Consider the following 27021-nt stretch of genomic DNA (forward strand, 5'->3'; position numbering starts at 1 on the left):
TTGAGAACCGTGTCCCTCCAGCCACACACAGCAGCCATGCCCCTCTGCAAACCAGCCCGCAGGCTGCAGCGAGGGCGCTTCGCTAAGCGCAGACATTGTGGGTGCTCAGGATCATCTCCAGGCTCCCATGGGTGGTGCTGAATCCAAGGAGGTGCCAGGGAAAGGGCTCCTCATTCTGCATGGGGACCCCCAAACCTGAGGCTTGGCAAGCAGGGCCAGGCTTGGCTGAGCATTGCCCGGGTGCAACCATGTCCCTAATTAGTCCTCGTTCCCAGCTCTGACCAGCAGCAGCAAGAAGCCTTGGAAGTGGCTGCTGTGACTGATGGCCCCGGCCGCGCAGCGCTCCCTCGCTCAGAGGTGATGCTTTACGCACAGGCTGCAGACAATAAATGATATTTGGGTGGCTTTTAACATGCCCTTGAAGAACATGGGTACAGAGCATTGCTGTTGTGACTCACATCTCTCTGAAGGGACAGGGACTGGGTAGCCATGCACTGAAGGACAGGCTGTCCCATGTACCCACATGCAGCTTCCTATAGCCCCTGCAGGAGGCTGGTCCTGGGGACACCAGCATCCCCAGGCACCCCAACCCTGGGTTCCTGCCTAGTGGCTCATTGCCACATACCCACAGCCACAGGGTCCCCCCACTGTCACCTCACCCGGCTGCAGACCTAAACCCCTGCATTATTTTCCAGGTGGGGACAGCAGCAGGGACAAGCCTTTCCCCAACACGATGGCCATTGCTGTGACTACAGCCACGCACAGTGCCTCGTATCCAAGCCTGATCTTAATTACAACGGCGTCTCTTCGCTTGCTGTGGTCCTGATTGAACCAACATGGCATGTGCAAATTAAAGCCAGCGCCAGCGATTTTCTACATCAAAAGCCACTCCAAGCTTGCGATAAAGGAGCCGGCTCTCCCTACCGCCCATGAGCCTGCATCTCTGCACATCCCCTGCCCAGCACAGCTGGCAACAGGCACATTTATGCACAAAGATCATCTCTCTCCCACTGGGTAGCAAATGATGAAATGAGAAGATTATAAAACTTACATATTTGAAAAAGCTCTAATGTGAAAATATCCACAATATTCTGTGTCCTCTCTACAGCATTGATACAGCCTGACACAGCTGGAGGCATCCTTCACCTTTCTACACGTCAACAGCCAGACTTTATGTACCTATTAGATCTATTTCCAGTGGCAAGCAGATACTGAGATTACGAGATTTCAGCTTCCCAGCCACGTACCCCATGCTGAGATCCAGGTATGAGGATCCCCCCTAGTGGCTGCTCTCCTGAACCCCCAGCCACGTTTCCCTGCCCTCCGGGCTGGGTTGGTCCCTCACGTCATAAGCAATAAAGGAAGATGGACGTTTTTATCTTGTTGAAGCATCGGTAAAGGTCCGTTTCCCCTCCGTGGCTGTGGGTGGTGGCAGGACGAGGCAGACAGAACCTGTTATGGCAGCCCCTGCTCTGTGCTCACGAGATTTATACAGAAATTCATCCCCTGGCGCCTTCCTGAGACCTGTTCCAGCAGGAACAGCGCAGACTAACTCTTGATATCAATCAGAGCCATTGAATAGAGAGGGCTCACATTCCTACATAAGCAGAATATGAAATGCAGAGAAACTCCTGAAACAGACCATCCTACACAGCAGAAAAATCCATCTGGTAAATTGGATACATTTAATCACACCAGGTTTGTTTTGCCTTTGTTTTTTTTTTTTTTAAAAAGGCCCATATATTTTGACTCCTTGGGCTTCATGACACAAGCTCTGTCAATGTCTTTGAAAGTGTCAAGGTGACCGTGTGCATCATGTCACAAGCAGAGCCTCTCTCCTTGTGCCACCAGGACAGCGCTCCATCAGGAGCAGAGACCAGCCCGGCACACTGAGCGGGCTGCAAGGACCATTTGTCACCTCCACGGAAGCCAACCATCCAGGTCTGCCGTCTCCCGCCCTAAATACCACACGAATCGCTTCATCTCCTGCTGACCCTTGTGCAGGAAGGTAACCAGCATCATCCTGCAATGCAGAGTATATATATATAGGTACTGCCAGCTGGACTGAAACTGCCCACAGGTTTTACTTTTCATAAAGGTGAATCTTTATTCCTCCTTAACATGACAACTCTTCCTGCATTGCTTGGGAAAGGAAGGATGCTGCTGTGCCCAAATGGCAGCGAGCACAGGAGAGCTATAAAGAGGGCATAACACTTATTTACTGATATCTTTAACACAGGGAACGAGACAATTTGACCTTCCCAGACACCAGCAGCTTTCTCCAGCCCTGCCTTGCCTTGCAGGAAACGTTCTGGGTACACCTGGCCTGCAGAGCACAAAGGCAGCACAGGGAGCTTTCAAACAGCTCTAAGCAGCATAGACACTGAGACCTGTCTATCTGCAAACACAAACTATATATGTTCTGTTCAGTTTTTTTCCCCTTCTTTTTTTTTTTTCTACATGCCACAGCCACCAGCTTAGACAACATCCTTTATTTTTTCCATAGCAAGGCAGCAGTTGTGCTGCTGTGCAATTAACCCACTTCAGCAGACAGCTGTCCCGCAGGAAAACCCAGCAGCAGAGCAGAGGTAGGACACAGCCCCTTCCTCAAAGGGATGTGACTTTCAAAGCATAATTAGGCCAATTTCAGTGATAAAGCTATTAAACCAAGTTAATCTTGTTCCTTGGTAAAATAACCAAAGAAATCAAAACATAAACCCCTGAGTTAATGCAAATTTAAGCTTTCGCGTTGATTGCCCATCACACATTTATTTCATTGCTTAATCTAGCAGCACCAAAATTAACATCCTTCTAGCAACGGTACAAATAATAATCCCCAGTGCCTTTCAGCGAGCGATAGCATCTCTGCTCCAGGGCTGCTGTCCTGCAGGGCTGTGCAGAGGCTCCGCGCAGCCAGGCAGAGCCCGTCCTTCCCCCAGAGATCTGTCTCTGTGTCAGCAGGAGAATGGCAAAAGGGAAGCGGGGAGGAGGCGGCGTGGGCTGGAGGTCACACCGCAGGGAGCACAGCGCCTTCCCGCATCCCGGGCAGATGCTTGGCCACCGAACCTCCGCGCCTCTCAGCAATTACTCACAGCAGTGCTTTACATTATGCATTATTGTCTAGCCTTCTTTCCTGGGTAAAGCCTCAGGTTAAAAACTTTTAAAATAATTATTATTATTGTTTTTGATCTTTTGGGAAGTGCTTGCAACTGCTGGAGCGCTGCTGGGGAGCCAGTGATGCTGTCAGCTGGCTCCCCACCAGCGTGCATCGGGCCATAATGGTTAATGAACCCCTTTGTAGCCTTTGTTTTGCTCCCTTTTCTGTATTTAATTTCACCGTTTATAAGGCTCTTGGGAAAAGCAACGGGTTTGTATGTGAGTGTCCTGCGAGTTTTCAGCAAGAAATCTGGTTTGTGTGAGCAGGGATGCAGCCGAGAGCCTGTGTTTAATGAGGTTATGTCAGGGCTGGCTGTGTGGGAAGAGCAAGGGGTTGCCAAAAGCCTTTCCCTTCTTTTCCTCTCCTTTTTTTCTTTCCATAAATGTCTTTTTCCATCTTTCTCGTCTCCTTTCTGCTTTGGCAACAAGCTGGTAGGGTGGCTCGGTGGGTGGCCAAGCAAGCAGAGAAACTGAGGCACACGGGGCTCCCCAAGGATCCCCAAATACAAACGCTTCTGTTCCTGGCAGAATGAAACTCTGAGGTGGGAAAGTCAATTAGATTTTGCCATCGGGGGCTGTGTTGTCTGATTCCCCAGAGACATGGGGACATCACAGCTGGACAAACACCAGCCTGGCCCAACAAGGAGAAGAACTGGCCTGCTCCAAGAGTAAAGTTACTCCACAGCAGCCAACACCTGACATCAGGGCCCCTTCCTCTGCCACCGCTCTTGGACAGCCCACATAGGGCTGGTTTCACCCAGCTGTACTGACCTCAGTCATCCCAACGCTTAATTTTTATCTGTTTCTTTTCTTGCTTTAACACAAAGACCTTACTTGGCTTTGGACAACTTATCCATCAGGCTGAGCTTTCAAAGCAATAAAATAAGACATCCCAAGTCCATCTTTTAGACAAGGGAAGAAGTCTTGCAGACAGGACTTGTCACAAGTAAGGACAGCATTGTTATGTATATATTCTGTGAATTAATGCCTTTTAGCTAAGCTACCAAGACTTGACTCTTTTCCAGCCCGTAGGCTCATGGTTTTACTAAGTAGCAAGTATTGACTTTTAAAAAGGCCAAGATAATTTTATGACCATGAATAATATTTCAAGCTATACAAAGTCAGATAATGGCATGATAGGGGAAGAAATCAAACCAGTTCATATATATATCTCAGGCCTTAACTACTGACTGACAGCCAGGAATGAATGTTTCCTTTCAGAAGCAGCATTTCATACATTGTTAAGAGATGGGGCTGGCAGGATCCTCGAGCACATTTGCCCTTTATACAATGGGATTGGAGAAGGAGAACCAAGACCTGGGCTCCCACCAGTGCACCGGGACCCTATCCAGCCTGACCCAGCGCCCTTTGCCGTCAGGATGACCCCTCTCTCAACCGCTGGGCTGATACGTTCACCTCCCCAAACCATCCCAATACAGAGCAAAAGCCACCAGCATGGAGCATATGCCAGAGCTGCAGAGGAAAGAGGGGAGAAAACACAATGTGAAAACACACATGAGACAGTTTCTCTGTAGCCAACACAGAGAACAAAAAGCAGCAAGTTAATAGAATGGAGAGGCTAAAGAATCAAACAGTAGCCAAAATTATATGAGATGAATTGAGCTTGCTGGATGGGCAGGAAGGAGCAGCGCAGCTGCTGGGGATGGAGCCGGGTGCTCGTCCCCACGCAGCCCTGCAGAGGGGCAGCAAAAAGCCAAGTCCTTGCTAGGACAGCGAAAGTGAAGAGATTGTATTTTTCTCTCAGTTCCATGGGTATAAACCTTCTTGCTCTGGAGGGGCAGCGCAGAGTGCAGTCTGGCACTTCCACCGCAGCAAAATCTCGTCTCATTTTGCTCCCAGTTTGCCAGTTCCTGGGCTGGTGGGTTCGGGGAGGAAGGGGGAAATCTCTGGGGCTGGAGCAAGACTCTGGGGGCCCAAAGGAGCCAGGATTTCTCCCCAACATCCGATCACCCAGGTGAGGGGTTCCAAGAAGTCACCTTCCTCCTCTGTTACCCATCACCCGGTGAGACCCAATGTCAACCACGGGCACAGTTGGTACCGGGGGGGAGTACAGACACATCAGAAAAGGCATCGGATGGATGGAGAGGGAGGAGCAGAAGGAAATACATTCAGATTGCTCTGACACAATTTAATCTGACTAAAAGCCGCAGCCGCCAAGGCAGCAGAGGCAGGTGCCCACAGTAACCCAGCCCACCAGGGCCCATTGTAATGGGCGTTTTGTTCGCTCTGTGTTTGAGTGTATTGTATTCCATTGTGTTGTACTACAAAGAGCATTTCCAACAACAAACTCACCAACACACCGTCAACCAAAACTATTAGGGGAAAGCAAGCAAGCTCTTTGGACAAGAAAGCTTTAGCTCAACAACCATAAGCAGAGTAAATTCAAGACATACTTGACCTGGACAGGAAGAAAAACCCCTTCAGCGTGTTGCTCCTGCCCCCTTTGCTCCTGGAGGCTCTGCTGCCTGTCCCAACGCCAGGGACACCCAGACCACGGACAAAAAGCCAAGAATCCCCTGATACTTGGGCAGACAAAACAGGGCAGAATAAGAGGCACAGGGTAAACAAGGAGCCCAGGGACAGGGGTTTCCCTGGAGCTCAAGTGCATGTGTTTTAATGTTACAGCAAGGCTCCTTTTGAAACAGATCTTGTAAGGAGAGGTTAAAGAAGCTTAAATTATTCTCTCTGAACACAGAGGCCCAAAGGTGACACCTTTCATGTTGTTGAAGGTGCCGGAAGCGTCGCCCCGCGCAGGGTCTGGCTGCCGCGGGGGCTTCAAGGGAAAACACTAAGTTTGCAGGAGATTATATTCATGTGCACACTCGGCACAGTGTGGATTCCAGGGGCTAGTGGTGAAAACCACTTTTTTTAATTAAAGAGCTGGTTGAAGAAGCCATTATTCAAGCTCATTTTGTGGCTTTTTTGACAGGGAGTCTGTAGGACACCCCTGGGAAAACCGAAGCAGCATCCTCAGATGCTGCTTTTCCCCATCCCCATGGTTAGAGGGACTGAGAAGGTCCAACGTGACCAGCCACTCTCTGGGGCTCTCTACCCAAGCAAGATCATTAATCAGATTTAAGATTTTGCTTTTCTGCCTTGTCATATAATGTCCCACTCTCCAAGCCCAGAAATTAGGGGGAGGCGGGACCACTGTCCCCAAGGGACCAGCCAGGCGGCTCTGGGGCATATTTAACAAGAGCAGGAGGCAAATCTGGCCTGGGAGAGGCTTCAGAGGCTGATGCTCAGCCTAATAAGGTAATTAAGATGCTGAAGCAGCTACATAAAGAACATATAGTTATCCATCATTTTAATTATGCATATAATGGCTTTATCTTTTTGTTGCCTTATTTCATTATTGAAAAGTCTTTATTCACATATGCATTTTAATTCTTAAGTCCAGCCACCAACAAAACTACTTATAAACAATTTAATACATAATGAAGCACCAATTCCTCCAAGAGCAGCAATCCTGGAACAAGGGTGGTGGAAACTCTCCCAGCACCTGACACTTCCATGCGGTACCAGAGTGCCCAGAAGGCAGCAACATGCGGCTCCTCCAACAGACACAAGCTCATTTAGAAACTGCAGCTTAGGAGCTTGTGCGAGAAGAGCATCTCCTGGTGATCATCAACATACAAGAGAGGCCTTGGACAGGCACCAAGGCAGAAGAGCCTGCCAGTGCATTTGCAACACCAGCTTAAGAGCTGCACAGAGAGAAAGAAACATTGAGCTGCATGGTCCTGTCTGCCCTGGAGACCCATAGCCAGCCACACAGATTGGGCCAGGCGAGAACATTCCCATACCAATGTCTTTTGGCACCACAACACCACATCTGGGATGGAGAAGAGTCATTACTGTACATCGAGCTGCACAGAGCAAAGGAGGAGTTCTTGAGCGCTGATTGCAGCTGCCGAGCATCAGCATCCCTGCAAAATAACCCAGGAGAGCCCAGGCAAGACCCTCATCTCCCAGCTGTACCAGGAGAAAATGCTGCTAGTTCTAGTCCACAATCAGCATTTGCTTAATAAATGGATTTCTCTAAAGATGTTTGTCAGCTTTTCTAATTACACAAGATATGCACCTTCATTTTTCATGCCTTTTTTCCTTCCTTGCCTCCCTTTTTCTCCTTCCAATAAAGTGAAATTAAAGACAAATCCACCCAGGTAAACTCTACCCCAATAAAACCAAGAATAAATTTAGCAAAGGCATCCGCACAGCCAAACTTTTACCTTACATTTCTTCAATGCATCTATTCCCCAGTGAAGCTGCATTAAAAATGCATAGATTAAAACAATAGATACCTGGAGATGGAAGCATATTCATTTGTTCTTTCTCTCTCAGTCCTGATACAGTGACCATTTATTGTTAAGGCCCCAAGAGGTCAAGGGGAAATAAGCAGGTGCTTAAGTTTGTGGCATGTGAATAAATTAATCGTTATTGAAGAGAATTCACATGTGCATCCTTTACAGATTGCTGAGTCAGTGCTTTTAAGCTTTCAAATTGGATCAACCTGATTGCCATCACAGAGTCCCCTTTTGCTTCCCCATGACTGAAGCAAGACCTCCTCAACCTGATGAATTTTGTGTTACTGGGTGGAAGGGGAGGGACGCAGGGAGCCTCCCCGAGCCCCATGGGCACCGGTGTCACATCTGCAGCTCCAGTAAGTGGGAGATGTAGGAGTACATGACTACAAGGCATTGCTGCAGACTGCATTAACTCCCATTTTTGAAGCTGAGGTCATCAGGTGAAGTTGGCATGTGTCACCCTCTCCTCCTCCCCACACTGTCACCCAGCACGAGAACACCGTGACCCTCCCGAGAGCAAACAGCCTTTGCAAAGGGGCTTTATCTTTGCTGTCAGGAAACCCCGAAGGGTCAGAAGGCAGCAGGGGAAATTTGTGCTGTCAAAATCAAAGCTGCGGTAATTAAACGGGAGTTTTCTCTGTCCCAAGGGCGCGGGCGAGCGGAGGCGGTCGGCAGAGCATCCCTGAGCGGGGACACGAGGTTGTGTCCTATGAGGGGGTGTCCCTGCTCCTGCGGGAGGGAAAACCCGTCCCATTCCACGGCACATTGCACCCACGTACAGGTGTATCTTGAGCACCCTCGTCCTGCTGCTCCAAGTTCATCCTCACCATGCAACTCAAAATTTATCCTTTGTTCAAAACTAACAGAATCTTTCAGAAAGAAAGAAAGAAAAAAGATAGGCAGCTTCTAAAGCACTTGCAGTCTGATGTGCAAAAGCCAATTACCCAAAGCAGAGGCGAATAGACAGAAAAGGCTCCTGGGTGCTGGGAAGGCATCGCTGGCCTTTCCCAGGGCTGCGCGCACCCAGATCGATGCTGCTCTGCGGCTGCCATCCGCTCTCCGGCTTCTGTTTGTTCCACTGATGGGTTGCCAAGGTGCCAAAGTCAAATCATTTGAATTTCTCACTGAGCGAAAGACATTCCAGGTTCAAAATTACACCTTGACCCAGCTGGATCATTTTGCAGCAATTATCACCAATTTCCATGGTGGGAGATTGTAAGAGTTCAGAGGAGAAGAAAAAATATTGCTTGTCCTTTCTTCACCTTGCATACAAATGAAAAAACAAATGTGATCTTCTTGCTCTTGACATAACCATGCTTTAAAGAGCTTCACAAACATCTATTTCCTCATTTGAGCTCACACAGAAGACATATTATCTCTCTTAAATATGCTTTCTCCTTGGCAGTGTGCAGCCTATCCGCTATCTTTAACATTTTAAGAAGCCGCCAAGTGGTTATTTTCAAAACTGATGTTAGGAGGTGGATATAATCTATTTTAAACCTCGGTAAAATTGGCCAATTTCATGAGGTTTTAACGTATGGCTGAATTAATCAAGTCACACAGTTATGAAATGTGAAATGCAGCTCCCTCAGCTCCCCACCCGCACGGGGGCGATTTGGAAAAAGCCCAACCACCTCACGGCACCGCGAGAGGAAAATAACAATAACGGGAATGGTTTCCAACAGACACCGACGTCCCGAGCGGTGACGCTCTCCCTAGCGGAGCATCTCTGTCTCGCAAGGCTTCCACCTCGACTCGCCGCGTTGGCATCGCCACGCTCCGCTCCTTGGGCGGCCAAGCCCAGGGACTCGGGAGCAATGCCTTTGGGAATGATGCTTTCGGGAGTGATGCATTCAGGAGCTATGCATTCAGGAGCGATGCCATCGGGCTCTGCACCCACCCAGTGCTGCCTCTTCTGCAGCAGGGCCAGGTCCAGCCCTCCAGATGCTTCGGCTGCCCCCTGCACCCCCCACCAGGAGGGGAGCCCCCGTGCTGGCTGGAAGCAGCTTCACCCTTTCAAGGGGAAATAGATCCAGGGAAAGACATATCCTCCAACATTAAAATTCCAGACTCCTCTGTCTTACTTGATCTCATTTGTGAGGTCTTGCTACTCAGTTGCTTGGAGACTTTTGTTTATTGCTTTATTTTTCTTTTGTTTTAAATGGTTGAAGTTAGTATTTTAGCTGAGAATGAGACCAAAAATATCGATTCCTAGGCAAAACTGCCTGGAGCTGTCTGCTGTTTCCATCTTTTGTTAAATAAATGTCCAATGCAAAGTGTGGCACAGGGACCAGCGGGCACAGCATCGCACACCAAATGCTCCTTCCAGTGCAGGTCCCTGGCTCAGGGTGGGGACACCAGCAGAGCAAAGCTGTGTCGTGCTGCCGTTAGGGAGGGAGGTGCTCGCTGGATTTGGATTTTTGCATCCGTGCAATATTCTTCAGCTGCCACCCTCCATCAGGCTCCATGTACAGGCAGATGGGCAGCGGCACACCAGTCCAGGAGTGCTCGGAAAGCTGCAGTCTGATCACAAACATACTTGGGATGAGAAGACAAATGGCTCTGGGGAAAATACAATGACCTCCCCGGCAGTGTCAGGAAACATTTATCAAATGGCAGAAGTCATTAGCTGTCTCGCCGCTCACCTATTGGGAACGTCACATTGCTGGTGATGGCTGGTTAATGCAGACCTGACGGGGCTTTTGCTGCCAGAGCTGCGGCTGGATCCCCACTTGGGGTGGAAAAGCTGGGTTTGCCCAGCTAGGCCACTTGTTCGGGAGCCCCCAGCTCTGCCCCTGCCTTGCTGATGGGCACAGCACTCAGAGCCAGTCAAGCGGGAAGGGTGTCCCAGCCGTCATGCCACATCGTGGCAGTTTTCGGTCCTCCCCATCCTGCGCAGAGCTGTCCCCGCGGGCAGGACGATGCCGGGGAAGCCCTGCAGGAACATCTCAGCCTGCATGGCGTGAGCGCCGCAGCCGCCGCACGTTCCCTCCCTCCCGCGGCCGCCCCAGCGCAGGGCTGGCAGGGCACCAGGGAAATTAAGCAGGCGATTTCTAAAGCCAAGAGAAAAGCAGCCATCTGGGCCCTAACAGACAGGTCGTTTAATGAACAAAGGGAATTTTCTAGAGAAGCTGGAGAAATGCAACAGTCTGAATAAAAGAAGTGGTAACCCCTCCGGTCCATCCAGAGAGAAGCTTTCAGGGAGTGTTGAATACTGGGGTAACGCACCGTCCTGTCTAATTAAAGGATGAAGCAGGAGATGGGCTGAAGTGGTGGGAAGCAGGAAGGAGCCTGGATCAAGAGCAGGGTGGGCTGGGGCTGAAGTTCACGTTTTTTTGTGCCATGAAGAGCTGGGGCAACCACCCATGATGGTGGGAGCAGAGCCACCCCGGCAGCCCCCTCTGCCTGGTCACCTCATTCTGCACCTTTGAGGATGGGATCTACACGGCTATGTGCCCTAGGGGACTTTATATGCCCTCACCTTAACTCAGTGTATTCCCCTGGAGAAAGTAAGATTGCTGCTGGTGTGACAGACAGAAAACCCGGGTGACTTTCCCAGGTCACAGCTCCAAAGCTCAGGGTACAAACCTGACACCCTTGCCCCCACCTTGCACATCCACTGCTGGACACAGACATGTCCTCTCCTTCCTGCTCTTCCTCGCAGGAAAACCACCGTGACTCATAATTCAGTTTTTTGAGTACTTTCTCACCCTGTCGTTTCGCGCTCTGCCACATTTCACAGCCTGGTTCTGTGGCCCCTTCTCCTGGGGCTGGGGGACACATCTCTTTTGAAGCTCTTCCAGGTTATTGAACTCCTGTGTTAGTGCAGCTTGTTTCCCATCAGCTGAGGGCAGAGTGCCGGGGACATCATTTATTTTCCATGTTTATTTATGTCAGTAGAGCCCTTAAAGGATTTGTTTGCAGCTGCTGCGGTCGCTGCTCTTGCCGAGGTTTCCTCCCAGCCCACCACGCACCAGCAAGTCAGGCCCGAGGAGACCAGAGCCCACCAGCTTCCTTCAGCTGTTTTGATGCCGTGGAAACAAATAATTTCCTTTGCGTTTCTTAATAAGGAGCAGAATCTCCCTTTTTTTTCTGGCTCATAGGCCCTTATGCCCCTTGAAGGTAAGGCGGGATGGGAACTGGCAGCAATCCTTCAGTCAAACAGTCCCCAAAAAAGGGCCAGTTCTGGTCACCAACTTTTCAAATGTCTTGAGCATGTCCCGTTTGGACTCTGATGACATGATCACAGCAGAAAGTGCTGTTGTTCCCGTGGGACCCGCCAGGAACGAGCTCCTCCTCCAGGATGATGTGGATGGAGACCTGTGAGCCCTTGAAAAATGGAGGTTTGGGGATTATCTCAACCGAGCAGCTCCCTCTGCCCCTCGCACCCTCACAGATGAACCAGCCGCGTGTATACTTTACTCCACCTGCCACTGCCGTAACTAGTATTATTTCTCCAGGCTCAGTCATGGCTGCAGGTGGTCACTTTTGTTTGCTATAAACAACAGAAGTCTGATTTGTGACTGAAGGTGACCTCCGCTGCCTCCCCGCGCTGGTCCGAGCCGGCACGTCACCCCACTCCCAGCTGCTCCCCAGCAGCTCTTTGCAGCATCCCCAGGCCGTGTGCTGGGGACCTGGCTGGAAATTAGTTTTCTCTTTAGGGTTCAAGGCTACCCCGGCAGAAGAGAACGTGCCGTATCAATCTCCTCCGTTGTCCTTGCAACCCTCTGGGCAAAGCAGCATTTGTTATTTTTTGACAGATCCCTGTGGATGCCGCTCAGGCATCCTACCCGTCTGCACAGCAGAGCTGGCAATTTTGCCAGAACTCTGCTTTAAAGGGTTTTGCAACGTTAATTAAATTTCTGCAGTTGTATCTCTTGGCTCTGAAGGAGATCCGAGCCGCTCTGAGCGCGTGAGGAATGGCTCGGCTCCTCATCCCTGCTCAAACCTGGCTCTGAACAAGCCTGGCTCCCAACACCGAATTCTCTGGACGCAGCATCAGAAACACAATATTGTCCCTCACCAAGAGGAAATGAATTCAGGACTGTCAGGGCTCAGATACGGTCTGGGTCTAGACAACCTGCAAGCTGAGAGATGATCCCAGAGCCACAAGAAAAACAGATGTCCTTGCCCAGAGATTTCCTCTAAAGAGAAAACTGAAAATGAGTATCTGTGGCTGCCCAGCCAGGCACGATGCAGGAGGGACAGCGAGTCACCCCGAGGACTCCAGATGAATTGGACACAAAGCTCCTGCAATCCTGCTCCCTTTCGCCTCTGATGATGCACAGCCTGGGGCTGGCACCGACGGCCCTGGACTGGCACCGGTAGCCCTGGACTGGCACCAATGGTCCTGGGCTGGCACTGATGGCCTCAGGCTGGCACCAATGTCCCTGGGCTGGCACTGATGTCCCCTGCCACCACGGCTGGGCTTTTGTAGCCTCTGCTTTCCAGGAAAGCAGGGAAGGAAGAGGAGCCACCACGTGCTTGGGAAATGCAGGAGGAGACAGATTGGGTTTAACAGTTACCCTTTAGAAATTTAAAACAGGAGCTGTTTGTTTCAGGAAGAGGCTATTAATAACTGAGAAAGGAGGCAGACATGGAGAAGCCAAGGAGAACTTTAACTCTGGGAAGCTGTAGCAGGGTTAGATTCACAGCCCGAGCCATTCCTGTGGCCGAGGTGGGAGACGGGCACACGGCTCACGGGGATCCCGTATGGCTGGGAAACCAGAACAGAGAACAGAAAACAGCCCGACGGTGCCAGGCTGCCATTTCCTCCACAGTACAGCGTGATTTCTGCCAGCTGTTACAAAGGGACCTGGATGGAAGGCATCAGCCGCATCACAAGATACCTGGCACCAGCAGGTTTGCTCTGGGGCAGCTAGTTATTAATCATTGCCCTCTGCGGCCAGAGCAGCCCGAGTGCAACAGGGGGACGGTGCTGGGCTGTCAAGAGCCAGCACGTGGGCATGTTCACACTCTAACTTGTCAAGAGGCAGCCCAAGCAGGATAAAACCTTCCCAAGGAGAGCGGCAGAGCCGCAGACGGGCAGCAGTGGGTCTGTGCCTGTGCTGCGGCCACGGGAAACACTCGGAGCGCTCAGTACCGCCACGTGCTATTTCATTAAGAAAATCAAAGTTTGTGCAGCTGTGGGTAATAGTATTTGCTGCGAGGTAAATGGCAATTATAGCAAAATAAGAGCAAGGAGGCGCAGAAGGCGTTTTGCAAACTGTATCCACGTAAAGCACGGGTCACTGTGGTCGTGCGGTGATTTAGCGACCGATGTTGGGAGTCCCTGCCTCCCAGGCTAAGTAAGCAAATACTATTTCTCTCACCCTCTACTAATAACAGCAACAAAACGGCAGCTGGGCAGCAGCACAGAGGGCTGGGCACGGCGCGAACACCGGAGGCGAGCCCAGCACCCACGGGTGGGTGTCCAACCTCCGCACCCAGCCCAGCACCAACCGATTTTCTCGGATATTTTCCCAGTTTCCACAAGAGGGCACCGGCACGACACCGACGGGGACACGGCGGTGTCCCCAGGCAGCCTGGTCCCCTCCCGCCAGCCCCACAGCAGCAGGAGCTGGGTCACCACAGGGGCTCAGGGACCCATCTCCATGGGGTTTTGTCTGCAGAAGAAGAGCGGTTGATGTTCATCTCCCGGGAGAGCTCCCTGCAAAGGCTGTGAGATGTCGGTTCTGGAGTGCTGGCTCACTGAGACATCTGCTATTGCAGAAAGGAAGCCCTTTTGCTCAGAAAGGTGATATTCAGGAATAGCTCTGTTAACACCAAGGGGCTACATGGAGGGGAATGGTCCTTTTCTGGTGGGTGTGGGTGGGCACCCACCATCACCCATCTCCTCCGCCCTCCACATCCCCATGTGCAGCCCACGTAGGGAGCATGAACCCTCAGGAGCTGCTCCTGTGGGGAAACAGCTTCGTTCGCAGGGTTCTGTTGGGCTCCCAGCAAACCCAGACTCAGGGAAAGACCCAAAAGCCCCCAGGAGCAGAAGCACGGATGAAAAGAGCTGGCCTAGCGCAACAGGTGGGCTTTGCAGAGCAGACCAGGGGGCACACACCTACCCCAACCTGGTGTCCCAAAGGCAGGAGTCACCCCAGAGCATCACCTGGGGGAGCTGCATCCCACAGCTGCAGCCAGGGCAGGCCCAGCTCCCATGGACACCCAGCCCCAGATCCAGCAGACCCCGGAGCATCGCAGCTGATCTCCTCCAGATTATCTTGATCTTGCTGGACACTGAGTGCCTACCAAAGCACGAGGTGTATTAGAAATGCTAAAACAGCAACAGATTGTCTGACAGGGCTGTCAATCTGTCATGAAATATGACATGCATCCAGCCCGGGAGGAAGAACTGGATTGCTGTACACTTTAGTGCCGGCTGAGGCCGTGCAAGATTATTCCTCATTTTGGAGTCTTATTGATCAGAGCTGAAGGATCCATTTCTACAGCATAAACAGAATGTGGCAAAAGTCCCAAATCACCTACCTCTCTTAGCTGCGCCTTTATATAAACACGTTGCCATTTCACAGGCGCGTCTATGAGGGATTTCCCTTTTGTGAACCCAATTTTCTCTTGCTTTTGAACAAAAACGCATCTCTGACATGAAGGATGCAAAGGTAGAGACAGCATGGCTTGGTACAGAGCAACGTGGAATTTGCCAAGTAGCAACAAAATGGGGGGCAAAGAAGAAAATAAAAGTCAATTTCATGCAGAGAATTTATCAAAGGAGCAAAGATGCTTGAGCAGCATCGCTGACCACCCTTCTGTTGATGTGCCTGAGGGGCAGGGAACACGAAGAAGGAACAGCAACGACAAAATAAACACAAGTAACAAGGTGGGAACAAGCCCGTGGGCTGATGGCAGCTCCCCGTGGTCCCCACCATGTGTCTTGGCAAAGGCACAACCGCGGCCAAGCACCAGCGAGGACACCACTAATATTGAGTGGCTGCAATATCTCCGGAGGAGATCCCACATGGTCAGCTCAAGAAAAACAAGAGAGACTCTGTTGTTTCTCTCTTGCTCAGTGATAAATGAGACCTGACACCCTTTCCCAAAGGCTGAATTCATCACCTCCAGAGCTTACAGGTAATGAGGTCTGGAGTCGTGGTGGCATTGTCTCTAGCAGTCATGGTATCTTTTTGCTCCTTGTGCTCTCCTTGGGATCCATAACCAGACTTCCCAGGGGCTACAATAGGACAAAAGGAACATTTGCTTGTGTTACACTCTTCAGCCAAGCAGACGTCGAAGTTTTTGGTACTGATGGGCCTTTGAGAAGGCCCCGCCTGGGGGGCTGTGAGAGCCCCGCAGAGCTGCCCAGCAGCTTTGACTTCGAGGGAAACACAAAACCCCATCTCCTGAGATGGATTTCAGCCACAATGTCAGCAGTGGTATTTCTGCATGTGACAACATCTCACCAAGAAAAACCAGTCTTCGTCAAGGGTTGACTGATACGTAGACAGCCAAAGCCGGAGAACAAGCAGTAAAGCCTGTAACTCGCGGTGTTTTGGAGAGTCTACAGCTGCCAATCAAGTGCATGCTTCATCAGATGAGTGTTTCCAGGCTTTCCTCTCAAAAGTGATCCCATGGGAACCCCTTCCTCACACACCGGTCTTTTCTGTCCTTTTATCCCATTCAGGTCCCCTCCAGGGTTCAGCTGCTCCCTTGGTCCAAACACTGCTCTCAGATCTGCTTCCTCAACCTCCAAAAAGACAGCGACATCCCCAAAGTCTGGCAACAGCCCATGAACTTTCCTTTTGACATCCTGGTAGTCTGGCATCTCCAGCAAGGGGCATTTGATGGGATGTGGAAGAATCCAGAGTTGGGTGGTTTGGGACAGAGGCCCTTGATGGGATTAAAGGTCTCCACCATGGTGTAGGACTGGCAGCCTCTGCAAATGAAGACCTGTGGGTGAAGCAGTCCAGATCTCTTATCTCCCACTTGGATTCTGGATGAGGGAACCTTCTGTCCTGCATCCTTACAGATGTGTGTAGCGGGCCATGTAGGACACACTCAGATGGCAGAACAAATCCAGGATGAAACGGCAGCACCTGCGCTGTCGGGTGATCTTCAGCAGCTGGGAGCTGAACCACGGGAGGTGCCACTTGGGGTCTGTCAAATGACAAGACAATATAATCCAAACATGTCCATCACCTTCAAGCAAGGACCCTGTGACACGGGTAAAATTGCTTTTGTTCACCCAAAAGATCAATATTGTCAGGATGAAATAATATGTCAGCCCGTGTGAAGAACTGCACCTGACCACTGCCAGTCAACAGGCAGAGACTCCCTCTCGAGAAAATAGGGAAGAAAATGCTGAATACACTGCCGCTTTCCAAAGCACTGTATTCGGATTGTCTCACCAGGAGCTGTAGATCATCTCCAGATTTCTTGGAAGAATGATTTTCTGTGCACACGGTTTATTCTGATGCAGGAAACTCCCCAGATTTAATCGGGTTCTTTTCTATTAAATCATCACGTCTGATCAAACCGCCAGAGCCCCATTTGAAGACCACACTGCTCGCTGAACGTCGGCATTTACTCCACGTCAGTCAGGGTAGGACTTTCCTCCGAACAAACCTGCTGTCAAAGGCAGTTTCTCATTATGCTCATCTAAAACTCTCTGGCCCTTCAGCAGCTTCTTCCCCTCGCCCCCGCACGTCTGCTTTGTTTTGCACCGGATTTCACTTTGCATATGTGGTTTGGTGTGGCTTTGTTGTTTTGTTTGAGTTGTTGTTTTTTTTTCCAATATAACATCAAATCTCTTAATTCTCTGACCCAGAAATCAGAGACAATCCTCATAAAAATCTGGGACAAAGAAGACACACGCAGCTGCACGCGTGCAGCAGCAAGAGCTCCCGAAACTCCCAAATCTACCCATTTAAAGTGGTTTTGATTAAAGAAAGCATTTTGAGAACTGTTGCTGTCAGATCTTGGGTTATTTTGAAAGCAAATCCTTGGCTTTCAAGCACAGCTTTCCTCTGAACGTGACACTTTAAAGAGTGGCGACATGGTGGCCCAGGTTTACCGTCAGCCGGTGATCTGCATCCCAGGTGCGAGGGCTTTTCCATCGTCCCACGTTGTCACCTCCGCGAGGTCAGCGAGGAGCCGGGACCCACGCAGGGTCCACGTCTGCTCCACCGCATCCAGAAACCGAGGTTCCCTCTGCGCAGCCTGACCTTTCCCGGAGCCGCGCAGCCCATCCGGCAGCGCCTTCGCCAGTGAGTACATAATGAGAAATTAGTGCGTGGCCCCGGCGATGAGTCAGAGCGAGCGGCCGCTGGCACTAATGAACCGGCAGGGACAAAGCAGCGTGTCAGAGACATCCAAGGCCCTGGATTCATGACGATGTCACCCATGTCACACCCATGTCAACCCTGTGTCCCCAGCAGGACCAACGCGCGTGGTTCCACCAGTGAGTCACCCAGACCCCAAACCGGGAGAGCCCCATCTGATGCCGGGGGTGGGAACGGACCGTGTTTCACATCACCTCTTTGCAAGTTTAGTTTAATGAGGGAGAATAATGAAATATCGTGGCTTGTCAGGCGGGAACACGCAGGCAGCGACCTCCCTTGCGAGAGCCCCATGAGTTTTTAGGGACAACAGAAGAGTGCAGAGGGGCAGCCCCACTGCACGCTGCCCGGGATGGGGGGTCCAGCCGGGGGTCCTGCCAGCCACCAGCTGCTTCTACCCCCCAACAGCACCCAAGGATGAAGAACGAGGCCAAGGTGGGATCCCATCCACTCCATCCGCAGCACCAACCATGGGGACGTCCCCAGCGCCAGCAGGACTTCACCCACCTGCCCTGCGCCCTTCCTGGAGCCTGATTCTCATTAAAGCGGGTAATTTACCTTCACTGTCTTGGGTAATTCACCCGGCCGGGCACACAAGAGCAGCAAGCTTGGGAGGAAATTGCATTACTGTATCTGGGGTGCTCAAATCTGAAGGAGAAGCAGCGGTTCAAACCAGCCAGGGCTTTAATACCAGATTAAATGCTTCCACGGGAGCCTGTCTATTTGAAAGCTTCCAGCCAGCCTTTTGTCAAGTAATTTAGTTTGCATTGTACTTTGACTTTAAGAAGTACCTTAAAATGTAACCAGCAGCACTTTTGTTATTCTTTTTAACACGGTAGCTTAATTTTCTTGGAGGGAATTCGTGGACCTGGGACAGCCACTTCACATGGAAGGGAGTGCAGTGCTTTAATGGCAGCAGGGCCAAGCAAAGCTCCTCTCTCCAACACCACTGGCCTGAATGCATTATTTTTCAGGGAACCTATTGAGCATTTTGGCATTTTAGAAGGCTGAATGAAGCTCCAACTGGAATTATCAATTTTTAATTTCCCCATTAGCAGAAACAGAAGGTTATGAGTCTGGTAGTTTCCACTGTGAGGGAACAGCCTATTTCCATACAAGAATTTCAGTTTAAGAGGGCTAATTATCGCCAGCTTTGAACCAGGAGGTAAGCCATGTCTCAGGGACACCATGTCTGGCCCCAAGTGCTTAAATGCAGCAATTTAGGAGAGTTCCTGGCTGATCCCAGGACAGACAGGAGCACGACTGGACTGACACATGTGCTGCACATCTGGCAGCAGTGGGATGCTCCTGCCCTCCCGCAGACGGGGAAATCACCCCAGAACCAGCAGGAAGGAGCTGTTTCCCGGGCATGGGCTGGATTCTGCTTTCAAATTAAGCACCTGGGAGATGCGTAGGAACTGCTGCTCCTCCTGCCCCTCTGCTCCCCGAGGTGGGACACAGAGGAACCTCTGTCTGTCCCCCAGCCCACCCCATGGCTCGCAGGGCTCTGTGCAGCCCCGGCTCTCCCCACAAGCACATCCTTATCATTCAAATGAGGAGCTGCCACAAAAGGGAGGGCCCTGCCCTGAACAAAGAGCCGCTTGGGATGGCGGAGGGGGACGCGGGTCTGTGGTCTCCACCGATGAATGCAAATGCCTCCATCCCCCCGGAGCAACTTCTCTGGGAACCACACAGAGGGGCTTTGTGAGCGGGAGGCTGAGGGAGGCATCGCTCATACGCAAGCCCCCAGGAATGCCCAGCAAGCCCCAGCTGGAGAAACGCCTGGGGGCACACACGGACCTTCCCCATCACCCCTGACCACGCGGTCAGGAAAAAGCAGCTCACACTAGTCCTTTTTGCACCCGAGCTCTTGCAACCACACTGAAACATCCCCAGCACTCCTGAATCCCTGGGCCACTGATGCCAGAGCCCATGTCCATGAGGGATGATGTCGGTGATGCCACCACCACCACCCCCTCCTATCCTGCGACTCTAGCGCTGGGGCAAAGCGCCTTGCTTGGGGCCAAGCTTGCTCAGTGTTGGACCATGTTGGTCTATACCCAAGCAGCAGCTTTTGCCGCTGCCCAGTGTCCCGTGGCACAGGTGCCGTACCGCGGCGGCAGTAACGCAGCCCAGCCTCTTTAACATCCAGCTCCTTTACAACCCAGCGGGTCTCCAGATCAAACTCCAGTGCACAAACTCCACCGAGCCAGCTCTTCTCAAAAATAAAACCTGAAGGTAGACCTGTCTTCAGACCTGCTTCAAAGCCCAGTCAAGTGAGAGCTCTTATTACTTGGTTACTACTAACACATATAAAGTTTTTGCTGCCCGCACCCCTGAGACACTCAAGCCCAACAGCCATAAAAAGATGCAATTTGTGAACGCTGGGCACTGCGGTGAGCAGGGGTTGGGGGGTTTACTGTAGAGGCAGCAGCGCGGATGCAAAGTAGTAAATCTCAACAGCAACGTACTAAAATTCAAGGGAAACACTCAAGTCAAGCTCTGTTCCATCTGCTATTTTATGCTCTCTTTGTTAGAGCAGCTAATGGAGAACAATAAAAACATTAATAATCAAGCTAGATTTATAAACTGGGCAGGATATTCCACTAGTAATGAAATCTGGAGAATCATTCAATATTATATTGCTTTGGGCAGCACTCTAACAAGAACCACCTTTGAATTATAGCCCTCTTTCCTTTTGCTGAACTTTAATTTGGCCCAGCATCACTGTTTCATTTAAAACAAACCGACGGCAGGACTGGAGCGGAGGACGCGGCTCGGAGGCGCAGTCCTGTGGCACCGAGAGCCTCTCGGCTGCAAGGGGGGGCTGTTGGGGATGTAAAAGCTCTGTTGACATTGTGCTCTATTTACTGCAGAGAATTGCTGGATATAATTTTCGAAGGTTAGTGGAGCTCTCTATTGCCATGGTTTCACGCTTCCTAGTTTTCAAATATTTGATTGAAATGCATCACAGACCTTTAATTTCTTAGTTGCTTCATAAAGTGGATGTCAAATAATTCTTCTTAGAGCTCTCACTTCCCACACAGTGGTATTTTCCTGACAAACACCTCTGAAAATACCTGGCATTTTCTGCTCCCTGCTGCTCATTAGAGGGCATAAACACAAACCCGCTTTACAATCAACCCCTTCCTAGTCCCACCAGCTCCATCTCCAGCCAGAGATGTATTTGCCCCAGCAAACCCACCCACCGGAGGGGAGAAATCGCCCAGACACCATCTGACATCATCTACTCTACACTCCCCAGACTAAATAGGGTTTGGTTTTAACACAGGACTCCGTATTCCCCTTCTCCTGCAGTTCAGTTCTGCGCAGTTATTACCATCCCCAGCACCCTTTGCTTCACGAGGCTGCCACAGCTCTTCAGCGTGGTTTTAAGCTACCGCTCACATCCAGTCCAGGACAAAAAAATGGTCCCTTAATGCCTGGAAGCCGTCAGTGAAAACTAAGAAGCCCACTCAAGTATTAACATTTCACCTGTAAAAGCTGAATGCAGCATGTACGGTAGCAAGGGTAAAAGCAGGTCAAAGTTTGAGTCAAATTGATTGGGGCAGAATACACCAATTTGTGTGCTGTTTGCATTAAATATTAATTTCAGTTTTAACATTTGGTTATAGAGGGAAGCAAATGCACCGTAATAATGCAGATGTGCCATATTTCCCCCACATTTTCTATTCTGCTAGGAAGCAATGGGGAACGATATGCTTTGTCCTTCCGAGCAGGTGTTAGAGCCGGAGCCCGCGCCGGAGCCTGGGCGGCAGCGTCCTGGCGCACTGCTCCGCCTGAGCCCGCTCGTTAGATAACCCGTTGCGCTGCAAATCCTCTCTCGCGCCTTCACCCGGCGCACAGGCAGTGTTTTAAATTCGATGAATTTTAGGGAATCTCTCTAAGCGGGCCAGTCCAGCCCCAGGACTGCTTTGCTACGCACAGCCACAGCCAGCTTCCCGACACCCAGGTTTGAGGCAGTCATGGCATTTCTCCTCTCTGTGCTACGGCTGGTATCAGCGACAAGAAACTTTTCCTCCTCCAGGAGAAAAGACCCCATCTCTCCCCTCTCGGAGAGGATGGAGTGGAGCTGTATGGACCAGCTAGCACTGTGACCTGGTGGGAACATGACCCTCCCTGCCTGCTAAAACCTGTCACCTCCCTGCAAACGGCGCAGGTACCTGTGAGTAGAGCAGGACCACAGGGATGCTCTCGCTGTGCAGACTGCAGTGGGGTCACCCCTCCACCTAACACCAGTCCCCAACGCATCCCTGAGCGTGTCCCGCTCCCTGGGGATGGTTCCGACACCAAACATGTCATTTTATCCTGCTTGCTGGCAGGAGATTGTGTGGCTCCACCACAGGCGGGGAGCCCTTGAGAGAGGCCAGCCCTTTCTCAGCGCCTGAGAAATCACCATCCATGTGTGAACCGCTGGTGGGGCCATCACCCCACGGGTGTTGGGCTGGGGGAAAGTTGGGCCGCCACAGTGGGGTGCAGGGGGACACAACGTAGTGGGTGCAGGGGAGACACCATGCAGTGGGTGCAAGGGTTGTGTGCAATGGTTGCAAGGGGATGCAAGGGTGCAAGGGAGGGGGAGGCACTGGCTTCAAAAGGGCTTTGTGCAGTGGGTAGGTGGCGGGAGATGGACCCTCCGCTCAGCGCGAGGGAGCAGCAGGTGTAATGAGAAGCACCACGTAGAGAGGGAGGGGGGCACCGGGTGTAAAGGGGCACCGAGCAGCCGGGCGCTCCGGGGGCATCTCCAGCCGCCGGAGCTCGGCCAGCGCCGCGGGGACCGCCGGTGCCCGGAGGCTGGGGGTGCGGAGAGGCGGGGGGCCGGTGGGGGTGGGAGCGGAGAGGAGCGGGGCGTCGCGGGTAACTCACAACTCCCCGGGTGATGTCGTCCGCCGCGGGGGTCGGCGCCGCGGGCGCTTCTTGCCACGCCAGCCACAGGGCGACCACGAGGAGCATCTCCCGGCGGCGGGCGCGGTGCCGGGCGGCGGGGCTCAGCATCCCCCCGCGCCCCGCGCCCCCCGCCCCGGCAGGGCCCGGCCCCGGCCCCGCGCTGGGCTCCGCCGGGCCGCCGGGCTCCGCGCCGCATCCGCGCTCCCGCCCCGGGCTGCGGGCGCCGCCGGGGACGGAGGCGGAGGGGGGGGGCTCCGCTCCGCCGCGGAGGTTCCGCTCGGTTCCGCGCTGCTCCGCCGCGGAGGTTCCGCGCCGCTCCGCGCTGCTCCGCTCCGCTCCGCGCTGCTCCGCCGGGGAGGCTCCGCCGCCGGGACGGCTGCGGGGCGGCGGTTGCGCGGTCACATCGCCTCGCTCCCGCACCCCGCGGAGCGAGAAAGTTGCTTCGGGCGCTGCCGCGGAGCAGAGCGCGGCTCGGCTGCTGCTGTTGCTGCCGCTGCCCGGGGCCGCCGCGGCTCCGCCGCTCCTGCCATGCACCCCTGTGCGTCCGGCCGGCGGCGGGAGGAGGAGGAGGAGGAGGAGGAGGAGGAGGAGGAAGGGATGCTAATGAGGGAGGCGGTGTCCGCGCTCCGGCGGGGAGGGGGCGGCTCAGCGCCGAGCACCGGGAGCGCTCCCCGCGCTGCGGCTGCGGGCGGGCTCAGTCCCGGGGGGCGGGATGTGCCTCTCTCAGCTTCGTATCTACGTCTGGCTGAAAGCTTTACCGACACGCTTCTAAGCACCAACATCTCTGTAAGGACCAGCCTCCTCCTCCTCCGAGGTTTTTAAGGTGCTGTGGAAAACAGTGTGCGTTTGGTGTGTCTCCAACTGATATCCAGTCTCAGCAAGACAAATGTCTGGCTTGTCCCCATAAACGGCATAATGGGATCCTGTAGCCTCTGCAGTGTGCCCTCCCCCGAGAGCTGTGAATCTGCCACATGCTCTGACATGCCAGATGGCAGGGGACACCCTGACATCTCCAGCTCCTGCCAGTTCGGGGTGAAAATGTGCATCAGACTTAGCACCTGCGCTCCTCACTTCCTACTAGCACATTAATACACTCAACAGTTTTGGAAATGATCTGTAAATTGTTTGTAAAAAGAGACTGTAAATGTTTTTGTTTGTTTTTTAAAAATAAACAAGAAATCAAAATAACGAAGAATTGGCAGAGATGAAAAATTGCTTCTAGATGCTGCTGGGACAAAGTTATAATGGACATTGATATGACAACCTTCTGCACAAATATATTAATTCAGCAATGAACTGGAGCTGCTTCAGGAGATATTTAGTATTAGACAGGACAAGAGCAAAACAGTGCAGAAATCTTTGTCCAGAAGAGGTTAAAGAGAATTGACAGGGAGACCTTGCTTCCCGCAGGCAAGTTCATGCCACCCTGTGTCCCCCTGAGCCAGGCTGAAATTACTGCTCCAACACCAGAGAAACTGGAGAGGACAACCCTGCATCACAGGGCCCAGAGCCTCACCAACTAGAGCTGCCGCTGTAGTTCAAGAGCTTTGTTCTTCAACAAAGGAAAGTTCAACGTCTTCAAAAGATCAGCAAACCCATCTTCTGGTTCCACAGGTGCAGGGAGGGGGTTTGCAAACGGCAGGAGCTCCCACTCACCATTTAATGTCACTTTGGAAAGAAGCCCACGGCCACCTGGCCACAGAGCCCCCATCTCCCAGGGGGTGGTTTCCCCTCTCTGTCCATCCCTCTCCCTTTCGCAGGATTCACTCATCTGTGCATCTGCTGCTGCCCCTGCCTTGTCCTGTCCATCCCACAGCTGCTGCTGCTCCCGGGGGAGGTCTCCTTCCCGCCTCCGGTAACTGTCACACCAGCACCGATGAGACAAGGATTATTATTTGCTCAAGCCCAGAATCCACAGCTCTGAGCAGAAAGCAGCAGCCACCCACCACCCCTCAACCTTCCCCGGGTTTTCCAGCAGAGAAGCGTTATCCCGGGCAGCCAGGCCAGCCTGACATTGCTTAGCAACATCACACGTAGTAATTTCCTGCTAAGCAGCTCCAGAACCTCTTCTTATTAGGGGTCATTTCTCTTGGCAGTTGACACGGCTGCGGGCAGGTCACAGCCATCCTCGGGAGGGCCAGAGGCAGCACATCCATGCGGGACTGAGGGGAACATGCAGCCGTGGCTCCAAATTCTGGAGTTTAGGCAAAGCCCCCAGCCCTTGGGGCGAGCAGCTGCTGCAGTGACAGCCGTGACGGGGTGAAAACTGCCAGAACAAGTTTGCTGACCCCAGTAATAGACATGAACCAGGTTTGGGCTTATGACTGACAAATACTCCAGAACTTGGGAGGACTTTCTAGAGGCTCTGGGCTCTCTGACGGCTGCTCAGCACAAACGCTGTCCCTCTCCATGGCACACTTTGCCTGGTCCCCATGCTGGGCAGCCTGCAGCTCCATGGCTCAGTCCTATGCCCTATCCATGTGCCACCTCTCCTGCCCAGGAGGCATCATCCCATAGCAGCCAGGGGACCTCAGCTGCCCTCCTCGTGTTTCTGGAAGATGCTTCACGCTCCATCTCAACCTTTAATCCCATTTTGCAGATGAGGGCAATGAAGGATAAAGGTCCATAGTAGGCAGCCTGTGAGCTGTTGGACCAAAGATAAAGGCTGAGCCCACTCCGGCTGGAAGAGTTTTGCTCTTAACTTCAAGGGGTCAAGATTTTAGGGCACATGCTGCCATTTTATCTTCACCTTCCAGGTCATCCTTTCTCACAGCAGCACATCAGGGACAAAATCTTCACGGTTCCCATCAGACCTGGTGTTTTAAGCAGATTGACAGCAGGGCGAATGGAAGATGCTGCTCTGTGTCAAATGTACTTTAATCCTTTTAGATTTTTCCTGTGGCATTATTAACAGTGTACCCATTTTTACCAAATGTAAAATATACTAAAACTTGTCTATTGCAAGAGACTACTTTTCCCACAGCCGTTTCTCACATATGTGTATTATATACAGGCACGGGTGGTAATAACAGAGTTTTGGGTGTTAGCAGAACGTTTTGCAGCAGCAGGCGTAGCCTGAGCCGCCAGCTGCATCACTTCCCACCCTCCCAGTGACCAGCACCGAGCAGAACCCGCATCGCTTCCCACCCGCTCCGCTTTGCACAGCCCACGCATCCAGCGCACCAGGGGCGAGTTTCACCTCGTTGGGGTGCATCAGCTTTTGATGGAACTGGGAATATTTCTTCTCTCTTTACTCCTCAGTTAATAAAAACCCCCCTCAATGGCACAGCTTTAACTCCACGCTCACGTCATAGGAACAGTACAGGGGCGGACAGAGTTTTCACGCCATTCATTACACAGGTGAGCTGCTGAATAGAATTTATTTAAAGGAAGAAACAGTGTGATAATTTTAATTCTGTTAAGTGTAGCTTCTAAAATGCATTCTTTATGCTTCACTTGTTGCAAATGAATGACTCAGTCAAAACAGCATTTCGACATATTTTAGCTAAAATATTTGCTTTGCACAACAACAAAATACAGATAACTGCAATCATCTGTAAGTAAGAAGCAGCAAATTGACAGACACAGCAGAGAGCTCTTCATTGTGATGCCCATGGTCTCTTTCCAACACAAAACTTTTATGCAAAACAAGACACACTGGCAAAGCTGATTCTCAAGTTTGCATTTCCCTGATCTGTCTGGTATCATCAGTGCTTGGAAAAAACCCTGTAAACAAGTACACTGTATTTGTTTTCTTTCCACATGCATTCCAACCAAAATGCACGTGCTTAAAATACTTTCACCTTTGTGCACCAAGTTGGTATGAATTTAAAATGTCATTATCTCCTAACTATACGCGCTACGTGCAAGAGGAAGATTTTTTCCTCTTGGTGCCTTTAGTATAATTAGCATGTATGACAACATTCAGACGATTTAATTTCCCAATTACACAGCTACACTGAAAATATCCTTTGCATTAAATATGCAGCAATTCTTATCGACAGATACGCTACAACTTCTTCTGCCCTCTCATATTGCTGCAGATGCTCATGTTTTGGCAAGTTGAAAAGTGATAACTTTCTGCCCTAACAAGCAGGGAGGCAGAAAGTGTGGCACCTTGGGGGTGGGGACACACCATGTCCCCGGGGCAGCGCGGACCATGGGCTTCTTGCTGAGCCCAAGTGCTGAGTCAATTTATGCTGCCAATTGCGAGAACGAGGACATTTGTGACATTCTCCTCCTGTTCTCCTAGAAGCTTTGGTAGCCATGGGAAAATCCGTTACTGGAATCTCATTTGCTTGCAATTAATATCACCCAGAAGCTACTTAATT

General features: G+C 51.7%; 1 protein-coding gene across 2 annotated transcripts in view; it reads right to left on the minus strand.

Annotated features, from left to right (window-relative positions):
• The window catches only part of MMP17 (matrix metallopeptidase 17), a 50777-nt gene extending 27516 nt beyond the window's left edge, over positions 1 to 23261 (minus strand). The window contains exon 1 of one of the 2 annotated variants that reach the window (XM_065033348.1): positions 22670 to 23261. In XM_065033348.1, coding sequence (XP_064889420.1) covers positions 22670 to 22798 — 129 coding nt within the window. In that variant the 5' untranslated portion in view covers positions 22799 to 23261. Of the gene's footprint in view, positions 1 to 7478; positions 7498 to 22669 lie in introns of those variants that run through there. The other variant, XM_065033349.1, reaches the window with a different exon arrangement.
• Between the last annotated feature and the right edge of the window lie 3760 nt (positions 23262 to 27021).

The sequence above is a fragment of the Columba livia genome, chromosome 17, assembly GCF_036013475.1.
Source record: "Columba livia isolate bColLiv1 breed racing homer chromosome 17, bColLiv1.pat.W.v2, whole genome shotgun sequence".
In the NCBI taxonomy this organism is placed as follows: Eukaryota; Metazoa; Chordata; class Aves; order Columbiformes; family Columbidae; genus Columba; species Columba livia.